Here is an 18594-nt window from a genome sequence, read left to right as displayed (position 1 = left end):
ATTTCTAGTGGCTGACTATTGAACTCTTCTTTTAAAATTATCATTAAAAAATATTATTCTTTTTAAAATTATCCTTGTTAACATATGCTTCCTTAAATAAATATATATTGAAAATATATATATTTAGGTTCTCTTATATATATATATATATATATATATATATATAAATTTTTTCATGCTCATTTTAGCTTTAACATTAATCACAAACTTATATAATTGATCATCCATACAAATCAATTTTGATAGAAACTAGATTGACTTATGAGCCTAATTAAGCTTGTCGTCCATTGAAAATGTAAAATGAATGAGACACAAATAGATGAAGGGAGTTTAACATCTCTTTAAAAGTGCCAAAATGAAACACATTCATATTGAAATGTAATTTTATTTATTTATAGTGCCTTAAAGAACAAAGAGTGATTATTTCATGATAAAAGTAGAAAAGATAAAAAAATAACCTAAGGCTATAAACAATTTATAAGAGAACAAAATTATTAACTCCTTTGGAGAATCTTCTTGAACCAACGAGCCGATTCCTTCGGGAAGCGCTTTTTATTCTTAAAGTCAACATAGACAATACCAAACCTTGATGTGTATCCTAGTCTCCATTCAAAGTTATCAAGAAGAGACCATGCAAAGTACCCAATCACTGAAGCACCATCATCTATAGCTCTCTTTAATTCAGTAATGTAGTTATGATAAAAATGTCTCCTTTGAGTATCTTGTAAGCCTTTTGGAAGTGTGACATTGCCCGGTTGATCCATGCCTATAATTTTAATCAATGAATTATATGGTTAGAGAATAAATCTAAATTCTTAAATAGAAGATGCATTAAACAAGTGATAAATATTTACCATTTTCAGATAGAAAGACAATTGGATTGCCATAGTTTTCCTTAACATATGTCACTGCCTTATACAATCCCCACGGAACTATGTAGAGCCAATCGGAATGAGCCTAATGATATATAAACAATTGTATTCGATTAATTATAGGCTTACATTTAGTTTTAAAAACAAATATCTATAATATAATCAAAAAAGTTATAAGAAGGTTATTTCTTACCCTTGGTCCAATTGGTACCCCATTTCGATCATCTGAATTTATTAATAGAACAATATTATTAGCATATCATTTTATTAAGTTTAACATTATCAAAAATAAATATTGTATATATCTTACATTTAAATTCAACGAGCCAATCATCTTGATAACTAATAGGTTTAGGATTTGTTGTACTATTATCCTTAACATAATAAGTTGTGTATTGATTAATTCCCAAATAGTCGTATGAACCTCTAACTAGCTCCACTTCATCATTAGTAAATTTTGGCAATCTTTCTTTAACAATGTCTTGAATGGATTGAGGATAGTATCCATATGTCAGAGGGTGAATGAACCTAAGAAAAGTAAACAAAATTATGTTACATTGAAAAGGTTAATCATAGTTAGATATTGAAACCAAAAATGTACAATTACTTACCATCCCACGTGAAAATCTTTAGCTCTCTGAGCAGCTTCTTTATCCTTGTCAGAGTAAGTGTGAGGCTCGTACCAAACAAAATCTAGAAGAATTCCAATTTTTCCTTGTTGCTCTTTCTGAATAAGAAAAGAAAATGATTTTAGTATTATGTATATTTATAGACTTACAATTTTAAAATGAGTTTGTTATATTTGATAGCAAGAGATTTTAAGAATTAGCTAAGAATGAATTTACTATTAATACACAAACTTTGTTAAAGACATATTACTTGATACTTCTCACGATATCTATTAACTGCTGCTGCATGAGATAAGATGAGATTATGAGCCACAATGTAAGGCTCCGTAGATGAGTTTCCTCCAAATTGACTACCAGTAGCTCTTCCAGGGGCTTGAGCACCAGTATCAAAACCTAGAGCTGCCACCACTCTTGGCTCATTGAATGTGAACCAATTTTTCACTCTATCACCGTATCTCTTAAAGCAAAAGTCAGCATAATCCGCAAATGCATCCCTAAACAAATTGATTATAAATTAAATCAAATATTTATAACATCTTTTAATAAGTTAGATTAGAAATTCTTAAATATGCCGTAAGCATAATTAATTTCAACAATATAAGTAATTATTCTATTTTACTACTTACACTATCTTCGGACTCAACCAACCCAAATATTCATTTTGGAGTGCTAATGGAAGATCGTAGTGATAGAGATTGACATATGGAATAATACCTAATGTGAAGATAGAAAGGTTAAAATATATGAAAACATGCCAAACTTATTTGTTTAACAGTCAGATAGAAATAAATTACCTTTGAGTATTAAATTGTCAATTAGCCTATCATAATAGTCAACACCTTCCCAATTAATGGCTCCAGTTCCATCTACAAGACAAAAGAAATAACAAATTATTAGTATTTAGAAATGGTAAGATGGTGTATATAATATTATGAAAAAGATTCATAGCTTCAATTACTTGGGAAAATTCTACTCCAAGAGATCGAGAATCTATAAGCATCAAAATTGTGCTCCTTCATAATGTCAATATCTTCCTACAAGACGAAACTCAAATTTTAATATATTTAAGAAAAAGATTAAATCCAATTTAATTTCATTTTAATTGTCTCCAAATATCAACAATGAGAATATCAAAAATTTGTTTGTTTGAACTTAATTATCAACATAAAGTTACATTAGATAAGATCTTTTTAAATTATTAAAAATAAAATCTTGAACCAATGGAGTAATGATTTGAAAATAAAATTTAATATTTGATTCTTCATAAAAATTATAGATTTTTTTGCTTTTTGTTATTAAATTTAAAATTATTAAATAGTCAATGATAACAAAAGAAAATATACATTTGACCTTATAATGATGATACTCATCATCTGTTACATCACCCGTTGCGTTATTTGGAATGAGACCTACATCACAATAAATAAAGCAAATTCAAATTTACTCCATTATATAACTTTAATTCGAAAAAGACATATGTAAAACTATAAAATTTAAATGTTTAGTACGTTACCTGGAATTTTTACAAATGCATCCCAAATGCTAGGTCCTCGACCACCCTTGAGTGCCTCTCCCTCAACTTGATAAGCAGATGCAGCGGTGCCAAATACAAAGCCATGAGGGAAGGCATCACGACTTAGCTTGTGTACTTGTGAAACTAGTTTCGCATTGTTTGTTTTATAACCATATACGCATTCGGCTACGAGAAGTAAAATAAATAAAAAGAAAAATGTGGAGGAGGACCCTTTAAGGTTCATTGTGGAAGAGATGGAGATGCACTATGATTAGTGAAGAAAATAAAAATCAAGTGATACCTATATATAGGGGTACAATTACTAGATAAACATGGTAAGAGTTAAATGGATGAGTATAAAAGAAAGCTTGGACCAATTCTTAAGGATAAAAATTTCAAGCTAATGATAAAAATTCAAGAATTCAATGAATTGATTTTCAATTTAAAATATCTCTTTAATTTTCTTGAGACTAACTTTTATATCATTTATTTGGAATTTTAAAATCAACAAATATTACTCTCTATTTTCTAGCATATATCACATTTTGAAAAAAGAAAAATACTATTTTCTAGCATTATTGAAACCCTTATTGCACGGAGTCCTCTTACCATCGCATTGTGTCTCAGGATAGAAAATAATAATAATAATAATAATAATAATAATAATAATTTGATCTAAATAATAGGTTATTTTACCTAATATACTAAATATATAAATATATCTATAGTAAAATTATTTTAAAAAATGTTTCTAATTATCTATATCATCAAAAGGCATCGTCTTTTTAAAAATTATTAAAATAATATTCTAAACATAATTTGATATAAAAAATATCTCAACATACTCGATTTTAAAATAGCTTTAACTTAAATTGTACTAATTAAACTACTCTAAAATGGTATTGTTCATACCTTTAAAATAATATATCTTTATCTTAAAGCAGTTTTGTTCAAGATGATGCAGTTTTAATTAAAAGTATTCTAAAATGGTACAATTCAAGCAAAATTATTCTAAAGTGATGTAATTTTGTTCGAATTTGCTTTAAATGGAAACGCAGATATATTTTAAGTAGCGGGATGAGCATGGGTACTATTTTGATAATTTTTGTTTTAAAAAATAATATTATAAATAATTAATTAAGGATATTCTTTTATTTTTATGAATATATATTATATCAAAAACCTTCAAAATCATAAAAAATTTCATCCTGTCAATTCATGGAACTACAATTGTTTATACAAGCTCAAACTAAATAATATGAAAGTAACTACTCTAATCGAGGTTGTTGCGCCAATATTTTGTTGGCGTTGTTATGTTTATTGAAGATGAGAATATTATGTTTATGGAAGCAGAGATTAGGAGGGAAAAAACTATTTCTGTTTACATTTTCTTTTTCAATTTCTAAAGCATAAGAGAAGAGAAAATAATATTTTAATTTTTGTTATGGCAAATGACCAAAAAGCACACTTAAAGTTGTGGTGTTCTAAAAAAAGCACATCTAACTTTCATATTTCTTAAAAGATGCATTTTTTTTATCTTAACTCTCTCATCAATCACTTTGGTACCGTATTCAAAGAACATACTTATAGTAATTGAACAAAGAGCATACTTATGGTTGTGGAATTATCAAAAGGTACATCTAACTTTTAAATTTCTCAAATGATGCACTTGTTTTCAATTTTACCCCTTTCATCAACCACTATGATATTGTATAAAGAACAAATGAAAAAGGCCACGAGAATAAAGTATGTAGTGTTGGGTTCTTCGGATCGCGAAAACCGCTTTTCGCGTCGCGGAAACCCTGAATCACCCAAGGCCAACGGATCCGTGCAAGGAAAACCAAACGAAAATTACGAGTACGAGTTTCAAAATATCTAGATCTACTCCTAGATCTATGTGTTAAGAATATACCTTGAAGCGTGCCCTTTTCGCGTTCCCGCTCGTTCAAGGAGTTGCCGGATCTCTAGACCGTCAAGCGTCGGTCCTCTAGAAGTATCCACACGGACACGTAGGTGGAGAAAAACTCACACAAAGGTGTGCTAGCACCTTGGTGAGATTCGGCCAAGCAAGAAGGAGAGGGAGAGGAAGAGCTTCAAGAGGAAGAAGAAGAAGATACACCACTTGAATGGAAAAATGAAAATCCCTTTCAAACCCAAAGTGGCCGGCCACTCTCAATGGTGAAAACTCCCAAATTAATTGCATTAATTGCAATTAATATGAAGCCATTAAAGAGAATGACTTTGTAACTTTCATGAGGTGGCACCCATAATGATGTGGAGTATCATCATTGGCCACCTAATGACAACTCACCAATGAGGTGGCAAAAGGTCAAGTCAAAATTAACCTTTGGTCTTCCTTCTTAAGTCAAGTCAAACTTGACCCAATCTTTTCCATGGTTGATCTAATCTAACCATTTGATTCAAGCCAACTTAATATAATGAATCTAATTCATTTAATTAAATTGATTCAATGAGTCAAAATCTAAATTAGACTCATCGAACACATGAATCAACTTGAGTCGAACTCAAGTTAGCCCAATTAGGATTACTCTTAATCCAATTTGATTCATCAAATGAATCTAATCCTCTTGGTTCATCATATGAACCTAATCTCCATCTAATTGTCCTAAGTGTGTGACCCTATAGGTTCTTGTAACGTTGGCAATGTCCTAAACCCATTTAGGAGCATAAGTAATGAGCGGTATCTAGCAACACATCATTACTACCCAAGTTACAAGAATGTCGAGATCCGACATCACCTTGTGACTACTAATTGTGACTCCTCACAATATGTAACATTGTCCTTCTATCCTAGACATCTAGATTGATCAATGTGAGGCATGGACCGTGTTATCCTCTAATCAATCTAAATCTTGAACTCCAAGTAGACTCACTCAATCAAATGAGCTCAACATCTCATGTTGACTCATTTGGGCATGGCCATGCACTTCGTGGTCTAACTCTATCAAGAATATTGATGTCGCTCCCGTCATATGGGAAGGATAGATCCCATCTACATCACTCACATCCCTCTGCATAATTTGTTACATACCCAGTAATCGCCTTTATAGTCCACCCTGTTACGCGTGACGTTTGACGAAACCAAAGTACATAACTCCTTATGTAGGGATCCATGGTGACTTCAGGTCAAAGGACTAATAGTCATACTAATAGCCACATGAAAAAGTATATGACACTCATATAACGATCCATGATACTTTCTCATGACGGGTCATTCAGTATACATTCTCTAATGCATACTCATGTGTCAGCTTGATATCTCTATATCCATGACTTGTGAGATCAAGTCATCGAGCTGACCTACATGCTAGTCTTATTGTATTAACATTGTCCCTGAATGTTAATACTCGACTAGAATTGATTTAGAGTAGTGTTCCCTATATCATCTCACTATCGATTCAACTAATCGATTGATATAGGTATGAACCTTCTACTCAAGGACGCTATTATACTTAGTCTATTTGACACTAATAAAAATAAGTATAATAACCAAACACATGCCTTTATTAATATACAAGAATATGATACAATGAGTCCATACAATCATCAAATGATTGGCTCTAGGGCTCTAACTAACATGTAGACTTAGAAAGTCTATATATGGTCTAAAGCAAGTGTCAAGACAAAGGAACATAAGATTTAATGAAGTCATTTTATCATTATGTTTTCAAAATGTTCAATGAGGATCATTGTATTTACATAAGAAAGAAAAAAAGAAAAGTTTATCATTTTATCATTATATGTTGATGATATACTAATAGTTGGAAGTAACATAAAATTTGTGATTGAAGTCAAATCATGGCTTTCATCACAATTTGATATAAAAGATATGAAAGAAGTTGTATAATAGAGGTCAATCAAAAAGACTTTTGGGTTTATCTCAAGAGACTTGTATCACTAAGATTCTACAACACTTTAATATGTCAGATTGTAATATTGAACAAATTCTTATAATAAAAGGTAATGTTCTGAGAAAAAAATATATATCTTAAGACTCTTGAGGAAATAGTCAAGATGTAGAAAAAAATCATATGTCAGTGTCACTGTTAGTTTGATATACATTATGTTGTGTATACATCCTGATATCAGCTATGTTATTTGCTTAGTTAGCCGTTTCCAGTCAAACTTAGGATGGAGACACTGAAAAGTGGTGAAGAGGATATTCATATATTTCAAAGGGATAACAAATTATTATTTATGTTTCCAATGATCTAATATGAGTTTGAAAGGTTACATACATGTAGATTGAGCAGTGGACCTTGATGACAGAAAATCCACATATGACTATACTTTCTTGCTAAATGATGGCATCATCAAATGGAATAGTAAGAAACCAGCTTATGTAGTGATGCTGACAATGGAAGCTGAGTATGAGGCTTGTTTAATGGTTGTGCAAGAAGATTTCTGGTTAAGAAGGTTCCTAAATCACTCAATCGATAAAGCCCTAGTTGCGACTAGGTAGGAAAGTCATAACAGATCGTGAAAGTCAGGCAAGAAGTCTAAGTGTGTGGAGGACCTGACACCTGGTAGTTGGAGCTGATAGGTCTGGAGGACCTAATATCGAGAGGAAGCCCAGGTGAATCGATCTTATGCTAAGCCGAAGTCCAAGTATGTCTGGAGGACCCAATATTTGGTAGGTAGATTGAGGTAAACAACTAGAGAGGAGCACTAGGGAGGTCATGTCTGGGGAAAGGACAAACCCTAGGTCGCTGATCCAACTGAAGAACTCAAGATGTTTCCAAGTTGAGATCAATACAAATTTTACTGTCTATTATTATTACTCGTTCATCATATCTCTATGCTAACTTTGTGTTGTAGGGATATCTTTTATATACTGTGCATCTGACTCTGTTTTATAGATTTTGAAGGATTAGTTAACCCAATAGAAGGTTCAATCGACCGAACCAAGCTGACATGACATAGAGTTTAGATCAAGCAAAGCACATTTTGTACTCAAGGCGGATCGGTCAAATGAACACAAGGATCGATTGGCTGAACCTATTTTGGTAAACAACCTGGAAGATCAAATCTCGGCAAACTTGAAATTCAGGCTGATTGACTGACTAAACCCAAGGATTAGTCGACCGAACAATTAAAAGCATTAATGACGAAAAAGATCAAATCTCTACAAAGATGGAAATTGGGATGATCAGTCGACTAAACTCATGGATCGATTGACCAAATAATAAATGCTAATAATGAGGCAATGATCAAATCTCGACGAAGAAGAGAAGCTGGTGGATCAGTCGATCAATAAGGAGATTGGTCGACCAAAAGGATTAGTCGACCAAACATATTTTTCGTCGACTGAACGAAGCTTATAAAAAGACTGAACATCTTTTCATCTTTTTGTGATGTTTGGCTGTATTGGTTAAAATTTATTTACTACTTTAGATGTCTCTTATATTCCGTTTATGGATTATATGAAAGGAGATAAATCACAGGTGGCTACTAGATCGAGTAGTGACTAGTGCATAGGAGAGGGCAGGAACACGACTACTAGCCAGAAATTGACCCCCTAAACCTCATGATAGTAACACTCCTTGCACTAGCCAACTGCCCGTTCCAAAGGGACACATCTTCCAAAAAAATAAAACCCATCGTGACAATAGTTTTGGCTTATTGTATATAAAGTAAACCAATGGGAGAGAGAGGGTTAAAAAATAGAATATGCTTTTGTTTTTTAATATAAGTATCCAACTTTTCCAACTGATTAATTTTATTGGTGACTAATTTGACCCTATAAAATTTTTTTACTAGCCATCAAGATAAATTTAGAAAGCACAGATGGTCCTGACGAAAGACCCAGCATCACAAATAGTTCAAACCATGGACATTATGTCTTATACAAAATTTAAACTCCTATTGCACAAAGGCATCTTACCATCACACTGTATCTTAATAATAATAATAATAATAATAATAATAATAATAATAATAATAATAATAATAATAATAATAATATCATCATCATCATCATGATCATCATCTCTCGCCTATTTATTTCTTGCCCAGAGCGGAGCTTGTCTGCCCTTCCTTCTGCCAATTCAACGCTTACATTGCTCCAGCACAGGATGCCACTTATCCACTGGGTGATTCTCCAGCTCCTGCCCCCCATGCGGCTCCTCGTGGGAGAACCTTTCCGATTTCTACTTTTGTCGCCGCCGAGGAGGCCTTGCCAATTTTTGGCCACCTTCAATTTATCGTCCGCCTAGGCCATAGCTTCTCCACCGGTCGCCCCTTCACCTACTAGCTAGGTACTAATGAGGGTCATTTAAAAGATGCCTAGGAGGATGCAGGAAACCAACTCAACAAGCTTAATCCTATAAGAGTTGGCTGACCAATACTCATATGAAACCAAGGTAATATAATTTTATTTAGTGTTTCTCATACCGGATGTTACTAACACTATTTGTCCTCCAGCATTGGGTGATCGGGATGAGCCTTATACAACAATTGTCCATCCTAGCTTAGGAAAATGAATCCCTAAGGCAGCATATTTTTGAGGCTGACAACATACCCTCTCGCGATTTACTGAGCGGGTTAGAGTCCTAGCTCCACAAAGCTCAGAAGTTGGCGAAAGATGAGCTTGAGAAAATATCACAATTAAAGACCACCCTTGAAACTTCTGAAGGCCAACTTTGATCAGACACACCTCTCTAAGCAAAGGTACAAGTCGATTTGGATGGGAAATCTATAGAGGTTGAATGCCTTTCTATTGAGCTAAAGGAGTTGAAAATGACATACACTGAGCTATCCACCAAAGAATCTACATTGGCAGCTCAAAACGTTGAGTGGGATTCCCTATGCTCGGACCTATCAATAGCCCAGACCACATTGTCTACCAAGGAATATGAATTGATAGTCTTCTAAGCAGAGTTGCAGGCTTACCAGGTGGGGGAGGATGAGAGATTTGAAATAAAGAAAAAGGCCCTCCTTCAATCACGCGAATTCAACACACTCATCACCAACTCCATCAATAAAGCTCTTAATCTTGGGGTGGATGGTGCTATGGAACAGCTAAGGGAGGGTGGCTCTCTGGCTTCCGAACCCCCCACTCATTTTCTTAACTGCAAGAAACTACTTCAGAATCACCCGCCCGGACTATTTCCCAATTTGTTGTAATTTTGCCTTGTATTCTTTTCTCCTTTTAGTTAATGAACCTAAACATAATGTTTGTATTTTCCATATGCATAGTGAAGTTTCTATTGCATTTATCTTCTGTCTTGACTCTATGTTTGGTTGTTTAATAGTTATTGCCTTTTCTTTGAGTGTATATAATTAAGGATAGCATACAACCGTCCGGGTCAATGTTTAGAGGTAATAAATTAAGGACCATGCAAATCTGTCTGAGACAAAACCTTGATAGGATATAATGAGGCGAGGTCTACTTGGGAAGGTGCAACATATTTTTAGAGATCATTCGGAGTCAAGTTCACCCAAACTCTAAAGTCAGACAACCTATTACAGATAATGCTTATTTAGTTAAGGGTGATAATATTTGAGATTAGTTGGTATTAAATTTGTCCAATATTAACTTCGTTAGGAGTTAAAACTAGTCTAGGATGAACCCGGTCGACCTTTCGATCATTGTCCTAATTACTGTCCACTTGGCCAAGCCTTTACTGTCAGTACCTCGAGGTAGTTTTGATATGGTCAACCAAATTAGAGTTAGATCCTGTTGTGTTTTGATGCCTTGTGTCTGAATATATAGGAACTTAGGAGAATAGGAAGTCGAGCGAAAAACGCAGCTATGAGAAGGATGACACGGGAGAGAGTCGATGGGTTCGATGCGTTCGAGGGACGAGGTGCTGTCGAAAAGTACGTTGGTGGACAAAAAGGAGGCGCGCAACATTTTTGAGAGACGAGAAGTCAGAGTGGAAGACTGCTCGAGATGACCCTATTTTAGAGGCCAAAATCACCTAAACTAGAAGAACTGGAGCAAGAGTCCGCACCAAATGTCAACTGAGAAGTAGACTTCGGTTCGGGTGCCTACACCAAGTATAGGTGCCCGGATAGTTCGGATGCTCGGACCTGGTCTGGGTGCCCGGACCTGGTCTGGGTGCCCCCGAGGCGCCTCTCCCAGCGGGTGCTATAATTGCAATGGTCCGGGTGCCTGGAGCCCTTTCAGACTCCCAAAACTGAAAGTTTATCAAAACTCAATGTGTCGCGATCTAATGTAACCTGGATAAAATTTTATCCATGTCCAGACGCTTGGAACTCTTCCAGGAGCCTTGATCAGAGCTATAAATACAACCCTGATCCCAGTAGTTCACAATCACTTGTACACGAGTTTCTTTAAGTGTTCTGCTACTTTGTGTGCTTCCAATGCTTGTAAGAGGCTTCTCCGCCTATAACGAAAGGAGAATTTGATTAATGCTTTAAAGTCTTGGATTAACAACGTTTCCAGTTATAACCAAATAAAATTGGTAGCCTCTTTCCTTTTATTAGTTTGTCAATTTTTTTTATACAAGTGTGTTATTATTTCAAAAGATTGAGAAAGGTTTTATTTTCTTTTTAAAGGTAAATTCACCTTCTCTTGCCAACCACATGGGTCTTATCAAGTGGTATCAGAGCCAGGCTCGCTTTAGAAGGACTAGACGCCATCCGAAGCAAAAGATATGGTCGATTCCAGTATCTACTCGCGAAATTTGAGGAAGACTTCGCAACATGAAAGAAGCGCATGGAGGTATTCTTTAAGACTGACTTCGAAATTCTTTTATTTTTAAAATATGATTTTGTAGCACCTATGGATTAGCATGAAGCCGAGAAAGAAGAGTACACATGGACGAAAAAGGAGCAAGCTGACTTCGTGGCTAATGGAAGAGCAGAGTTCCATCTGCTTAGCATTCTTCCGCCCCAGGAGGTTAGCCATATTGGAAGCTACTACTCCACTAAAGATCTAAGGGGAAATTTCCTGGAGCTCCACGAAGGTAATTCGGAAGCCAAACTGGCAAAGAGGGACATCCACCAAAGACAACTGATGAATCTCCGGATGAACAAGGGAGAGAAGGTAGCCTAACTCCATGCAAGGATCGAAGACCTGATCACCCAGCTCAACAACCTCGGAGAAAAGGTAACAAATTGTGACTCCTTAAGGTATGCACTTACCTCTTTTTTGAGAACTCAAGAGTGGTCAGCCTTAGTAGATGCTTACTACACTCTAAGGACCTTGAGGTATGCACTTTTGAAAACTTCTTCTCAACTTTCAAACTTCATGAGTCTCACTGTACAGATTCTTAGAAAATAGAAAAATCAAATAATATTGCTCTAAAAGCCAAGAAGGATGAATTAGATGCCGACACCTCCTTCGATGATGATGAAACATCATATATAGTAAAGAAATTCAATAAATTTTTTAAAACTAATTGGTTTAATCAAGTGCATACAAAGAAAAGAAGAGCAAGGAAGGTAAGATGCTATAATTACAATGAAGAGAGGTACATCAAGGATGACTGCCCAAAGCTGAAGAAGAAGGACAACAAGCAAGGACCAACCACAACAAAGCACAAAACCCTAAAGGCAACGTGGGACGAGTCGTCATCAGAATCAGATCTGGAGGAGTATGCTGGACTTGCACCGATGGAAAGTCATCAGGAGGAGAGCATGAATGAAAGGGGAGGCTCCTCAGAGGAAAGTTGCAGCGTGGAGGAAGAAACAAATTTCAGAACAGATCTAGTTAGCTAGGTATGTTGACTACCCCTTGACCAATTGTATTTGTTGGTACCCCAAGGTTATTTTGATGTGATTAAACAAGTTAAGTTAGGTCTTGTTATGATTTGATCCTTGTGTCTAAGTGTGCAGACGCTTAGGAGCACAATAAGTCGAGCAGAAGATGCGGCTAGCGAGAAGGACGACTCGGGAGAGAACCAACAAGCTCGGTGCGTCTGAGGGACGAGGTGCCATGGAAGAGTACATCGGTAGACGAGAAGAATGTACACGACGTTCGAGGGATGAGAAGACGGGGAGGAAGGCTGCTCGAGGAGGTCAGAATTTGGGTTTAGGTGAGTCCTATTCCGTTGGCCGAAATCACCCAGGCGATCGGAGCAGCGGAAAAGCTAGAGTGGAGCTATGGAGCTGCTAGAGGCGCCTTCAATAGGAGTTGAAGGCGCCTCTGTAACCTTCAGGTAGAAGGTGCCTTCAATGGCTGAAGGCACCTTCAACCAGCCATGGAAGGCGCCTTCTGTAGGACCGTTGCAGCCAACTAGAAGGGGGTTGTTGGATAGTCCTGTAAAATAAAAAACAAAACAACCCTTCTCAAACTCTTAAAGCTAACACTTGCATAAATAAAGCAGAGCAAATAAATAAAGCATTAAAAAGATGAGACATAAAAGGTTTACTTGGTAACAACCGATGTGGTTGTTAATCCAAGGAAGATTAAGCTCACTTAAAAACTCCTTCTGGCGGAGAAGCCTCGTACAATGTTGAAGTGCAGAAAACAGAAGCTCAACTCTAGACTAAAGCTTACAAGCGTTGGAATTACAATTCAGAGTTTGTAAGAAAAGCTTCTGGACCAAGGCTATATTTATAACCTTGGTCGGGGCACCTGGAAGGGTTCCGGGTGCCCTGGAGGGCTCCGGGCGCCTCGGACTGCTCCGGGCGCCCCGGAGCCCAAAGTCAACAGATGTTGACTTTTTCGTCTGGGACCTCTTCTCTGGTTCAATCCCGCCTCGATCCAGTTCTTCTCCTCCGGATCCGCTCGCTTGGGTGATCTCTGCCATCCGGAAAAGGGCTCACCCGAACCCAAGTTCCGGTCTTCTCGAGCGGGCTTCCCTCCGGCTTCTTGTCCCTCGAAATCGCCGCGTGTTTCCTTCTCATCCGCCGGCGCACTCATCCGCAGTCTTTGTCCCTCGGACGCACCGCCGTCCTTCTCGCTAGCTGCGTCTCTTGCTCCCCGAGAAATCTTCCGCTCTGGCTTTCGTCCCTCAGAACTACCGCACGCTTCCTTCTTGTCCGCCGGTGTACTCTTCCACAACACCTCGTCCCTCGGACTGCCGTCCTTCTCGCTAGCTGCGTCTTCCGCTTGAGTACCTGTGCTCCTAAGCTCCTGCACGCTTAGACAACAAGGTTAGAAACAACGCTCCCTTAGACTTATACTTTCCCTTCTCCCCCTTTGATCACAATAAAAATGGGGTTTAAAAAAAACAATCTAAGGGTTTGACACTTAGAAAAATTATAGAAATCTATTTCAATAATTTTCCGAGAAAACATATTTCCAAGTTAAGGAAAAAAATTTCTAAGTCAAAGAATAACTTTTGAAAAATTTCTAAGTTTTCACCATAAAAAATCTTTCTAAGCCCAGAAATTTATGCAAGAAAATTTAAGAAAATTGATAACATTAAAAAAATATCTATGCATTTATTTATTTATTTTATTCTAATACTTATATCAGAAAGTTTTAAATTTCCATTTCAATTTATTACAATTTCTCAAATTTGAAGTAAGAAAATTTGAACATGCGAAGAATTGTATCATGTTAATATCTATTAATAGTTTGTTGAGATACTTTAATCGACAGACTATTTCTTTCAGCTTTAAAGCAATAAATATTAAACATGCAAGAAATTGTATTGACAAAATAATTGATAAAAATTCGTTTGACAATTTTTCTAATTTGCAAGATTCATTCGACAAAATATTTTGTAACTTGTAAAAATCTTTTGTCAAATCATTTTGCGATTCAAAAAACTCTTTCAATGAGATAATTTGTAATTCGGAAAAATTTTTAGATCCGGAAATTTTTTTTGAAAAAATACTTTGTGATTCGCAAGAATCTTTCGTCAAAGCATTTTGTAATTCGAAAAATTCTTTTGATGATTCAATTTTTGATTCACAAAAATCTTCAGGTAATTTGATTAATTGAACCAGTTGTTCAGAGGGTAGAGGCCATACCTTACTTACCTCGTCGGCCGTTGGTTCTCCCCCTTCATTGATGCTCACCTGGGATGAGCTTTCTGTGTCCTCGGGATGGAGATCGACTATCTTGGCATTTTCCTCATTCTTGGACTGTTCTGGCGTTGAATCGGTGTTGGATTCAATTTTGACTTGTTCTTCGTAGAGTTTTAATAATTTTTCCCAAAGTTCTTTTGCGTTTTTATACTCTCCGACTCTGTCGAAATCTTTAGTTGGTATTGCTCTTAGAATGTAAAATGTTGCCCGACCGTTTGCCATTGACTCGTCACGTTGCTTCTTGTTCCAAATGCGTAAATCGAGTACTTAACCATTCACGTTCTTCGGTTCCTCATAACCAGATTTCATTATTAGAAAAATACCAATATCTGAGTTTAGATATACCTCCATTTTTTGTTTCTAGACAGAAAACTCCCCCTCGAATGCTGGTGGGTAGTCGCTAGCTTCGGCCATTGTTTTGTTGCTTCAGACGTCGGTTAGTCCTTCTGAGGTGTCTCGGCTCTGATACCACTTGTAAGACCGTTGCGGCCAGCTAGAAGGGGGTTGTTGGATAGTCCTGTAAAATAAAAAATAAAACAACCTTTCTCGAACTCTTTAAGCTAACACTTGCATAAATAAAGCAGAGCAAATAGATAAAGCATTAAAAAGACGAGACACAAAAGGTTTACTTGGTTACAACCGATGTGGTTGTTAATCCAAGGAAGATTAAGCTCACTTAAAAACTCCTTCTGGCGGAGAAGCCTTGTACAGTGTTGAAGTGTAGAAAACAGAAGCTCAACTCTAGACTAAAGCTTACAAGTGTTGGAATTACAATTCAGAGTTCGTAAGAAAAGCTTCTGGACCAAGGCTATATTTATAGCCTTGGTTGGGGCGCCTGGAAGGGTTCCGGGCGCCCTGGGGGGGATAAAACTTTATCCCCCAACGTCCAGATCGAGATTGACTCAATCTGGTCAAACTTCACGATCCGGGCGCTCGAAGGGGTTCCGGGCGCCCCGGATTGCTCCGGGCGCCCCCAGAGCCCAAAGTCAACAGACGTTGACTTTTTCGTTCGAGACCTCTTCTCTGATTCAGTCCCGCCACGATCCGGTTCTTCTTCTCCGGATCCGCTCGCTTGGGTGATCTCTGCCATCCAGAAAAGGGCTCATCCGAACCCAAGTTCCGGTCTTCTCGAGCGGGCTTCCCTTCGGCTTCTCGTCCCTCGAAATCGCCGCGTGTTTCCTTCTCGTCTGCCGGCATACTCATCCGCAGTCTTCGTCCCTCGGATGCACTGCCTGCCATCCTTCTCGCTAGCTGTGTCTCTTGCTCCCCGAGCAATCTTCCGCTCCGTCTTTCGTCCCTTAGAACCACCGCACGCTTCCTTCTCGTCCGTCGGTGTACTCTTCCGCAGCACCTCGTCCCTCGGACTGCCGTCCTTCTCGCTAGCTGCATCTTCCACTCGAGTGCCTGTGCTCCTAAGCTCCTGCACACTTAGACACACGGTTAGAAACAACGCAGGACCTAACTTAACTTGTTGATCATACCAAAACAACCTTGAGGTTCCAACACCTTCAACCAAGCAATTCTGGCCGTTGTGGAAAAGGATAAAGTTTTATCCTTTGCCTCACTGGAGGCGCCTTCCAGCCCTATGGAAGGCACCTTTAGCCTGAGGATAAGTTTTTCCAGGGGCTATAAAAGGACCCCTAGACTTAGGAAAGTAGTAACAACTTTTGTATTTATTTCCTAGCAATAGTCTCATCTAGTAATGAGTGTAAGAGGCTTCTCCACCTTCACCGAAGGAGACTTTTTAAGAGCTTTCATTTGGCTTAGATTAACAACCACCTAGGTTGTAACCAAGTAAATTCTGGTGCCTCTTTCTTTAGTTTCTTATTGTTTAATTTTATTTTCTATTGCTGCTGATATGAGTAAGGTTTTATAGGTCCCTGGTAAGAAGAAAAAAGGGGGGTAAGGAAACTAAGAAGAGAGGCCAATATCGGCCGGGACATACCTCCCAGGCAGAGTTAGGACTATATCGGCCGGGACATACCTCCTAGGCAGAGTTAGGTCTATATCGGCAGGGACATACCTCCTAGGCAGAGTTAGGTCTATATCGACCGGGACCTACCTCGCAAGAAGAGTTAGGTTTATATTGATAAAAACACACTTCCCGAGAGAAAAATATTTGCATGAATTAAAAGGAGGTAGGATAATATCGGCCGGTACATACCTCCAAGGCGAAGTTAGGCTAATATTGACCGAGTCATACCTCCCAGGCAGAGTTAGGTTATATCGACCGGAACATACTGCCTAGTCAGAGTTAAAATAATATCGACCAGGACATACCTCTCAGACGGGGTTGGGTCTATATTGGCCGGGACACACCTCCCAGGCGAAGTTGGGATAATATCTGTCGGGACATATCTCCCAGGTAAAGTAGGCTAATATTGGTCGGGACATACCTTCATGATGAAGGTAAGGTAATATCGGTCGGGACGTAACTTCAGGAAGGAGGTAGGGTAATATCGGTCGGGATATACCCCGATAGGAGAGCTAGTACGGGACAGTCGATCAATACCTTGGAAAGATACTGAATATTAACATGAAAAGAGGTGTAAATAGAAGACGTATGAGGAGGGATCATAGATGAATATTTCAAATAAGATAATTAATGAAGATATCTGTAATATGTAAATACATAACAGGTGTTATATTTTGGCGGGAAATATGCTTCCAGAATATTTTTCAGGTACTAAACGACAAAGAAGGTACATCTGGGGTACGAAAAAGATTCCTTAAAAATCATCTACCACAAGTACGCAGGTGACGTCATCTCATAACGAACTGTAACTAACCGGGGTCCACTTCATGACTACGGAGGTTATATGAAGTGGTATAAAAAGGGGAATCCGCTCCGTTGGCCGGGTAAGTGGAGGAGTTCACATCATTGCACACATTCATAACCCTAATTTCCAGCTACTGTTCATCGTCTTCCTCTATTTTCCACACTAAGAGAGATCATTGACTTAAACGTCGGAGGGCCTAGCCAGGGATTCCCACCCCGGTCTTAGGTCACTGACGATAGTGTTGGCTGATCTCTTGTGCGCAGGAGGTCTTGGAAGTTCTGGAGCGGGTTGTTCTTCGATTGGATTTCTTTCTTGGCATGGGATCTTTGTAGGAAGGAGGCATTGGTAACTCTATCCTTCTCGATCTGCTTTGGTTTTCTCGGATCGGTATTCTCTAGGCATTATTCTTCGCCAGCAACACTATTCTCTATCAGCAGTGGGTTTCTTCTCCCGGTTCTCCATCTTGTCTAGCTTCTCAGACAGGATCAGCTGCTAACCTGAGTTGAAAGATCGAGAAGGTGTTTAGTTTTCCTATTTCAAGCAACTCAACCCTCTCCAGTCGGCCTACCCCGACCAACAAGTGGTATCAAAGCCTAACATTTTCAAGAGGACTAACCGCCGAATGAAGCACACGAGATGGCCGGTTTAAGAATCCACCCACCAAAGTTCGAGGGGGACTTTGTTAACTGGAAAAAGATGATGGAGGTATTTTTCAAGACTAATTTAAATTTATTTTTAATAATGGAGATTGGTTTTGTAGCACCCGAAGGTAAAGATAAATACCACTGGACCAAAAAGGAGCAAGCTGATTTCGTGGCAAACGGTAAAAT

At 37.7% G+C, this 18594-nt stretch overlaps 1 protein-coding gene across 1 annotated transcript; it reads right to left on the bottom strand.

Moving 5' to 3' along the window:
- Positions 1–494: 494 nt before the first annotated feature.
- LOC122050706 (beta-glucosidase 26-like) lies at positions 495–12941 on the bottom strand. The gene is made up of 12 exons (XM_042611592.1): positions 12842–12941; positions 3015–3158; positions 2852–2910; positions 2460–2535; positions 2296–2367; positions 2128–2215; positions 1752–1995; positions 1484–1599; positions 1183–1400; positions 1066–1097; positions 855–957; positions 495–766 (listed from the first exon to the last, which is right to left on the bottom strand). Exons 1-12 carry the CDS (start codon positions 12939–12941, stop codon positions 495–497), a joined length of 1524 nt encoding a protein of 507 aa, XP_042467526.1.
- Between the last annotated feature and the right edge of the window lie 5653 nt (positions 12942–18594).

The sequence above is a fragment of the Zingiber officinale genome, chromosome 3A (assembly GCF_018446385.1).
Source record: "Zingiber officinale cultivar Zhangliang chromosome 3A, Zo_v1.1, whole genome shotgun sequence".
Lineage (NCBI taxonomy): Eukaryota > Viridiplantae > Streptophyta > Magnoliopsida > Zingiberales > Zingiberaceae > Zingiber > Zingiber officinale.
This window is presented reverse-complemented; position numbering and strand designations above follow the sequence as displayed.

Excerpts from the sequence above, each read along its gene's own strand:
- LOC122050706 (XM_042611592.1), bottom strand. The coding sequence starts at position 12,941 with ATGGCACCTCGTCCCTCAGACGCACCGAGCTTGTTGGTTCTCTCCCGA. Across the intron at positions 2,368-2,459 it reads TTGGAGTAGAATTTTCCCAA|ATGGAACTGGAGCCATTAAT; the intron begins GTAATTGAAGCT and ends TTTGTCTTGTAG. Across the intron at positions 1,401-1,483 it reads AAAGATTTTCACGTGGGATG|GTTCATTCACCCTCTGACAT; the intron begins GTAAGTAATTGT and ends TACTTTTCTTAG.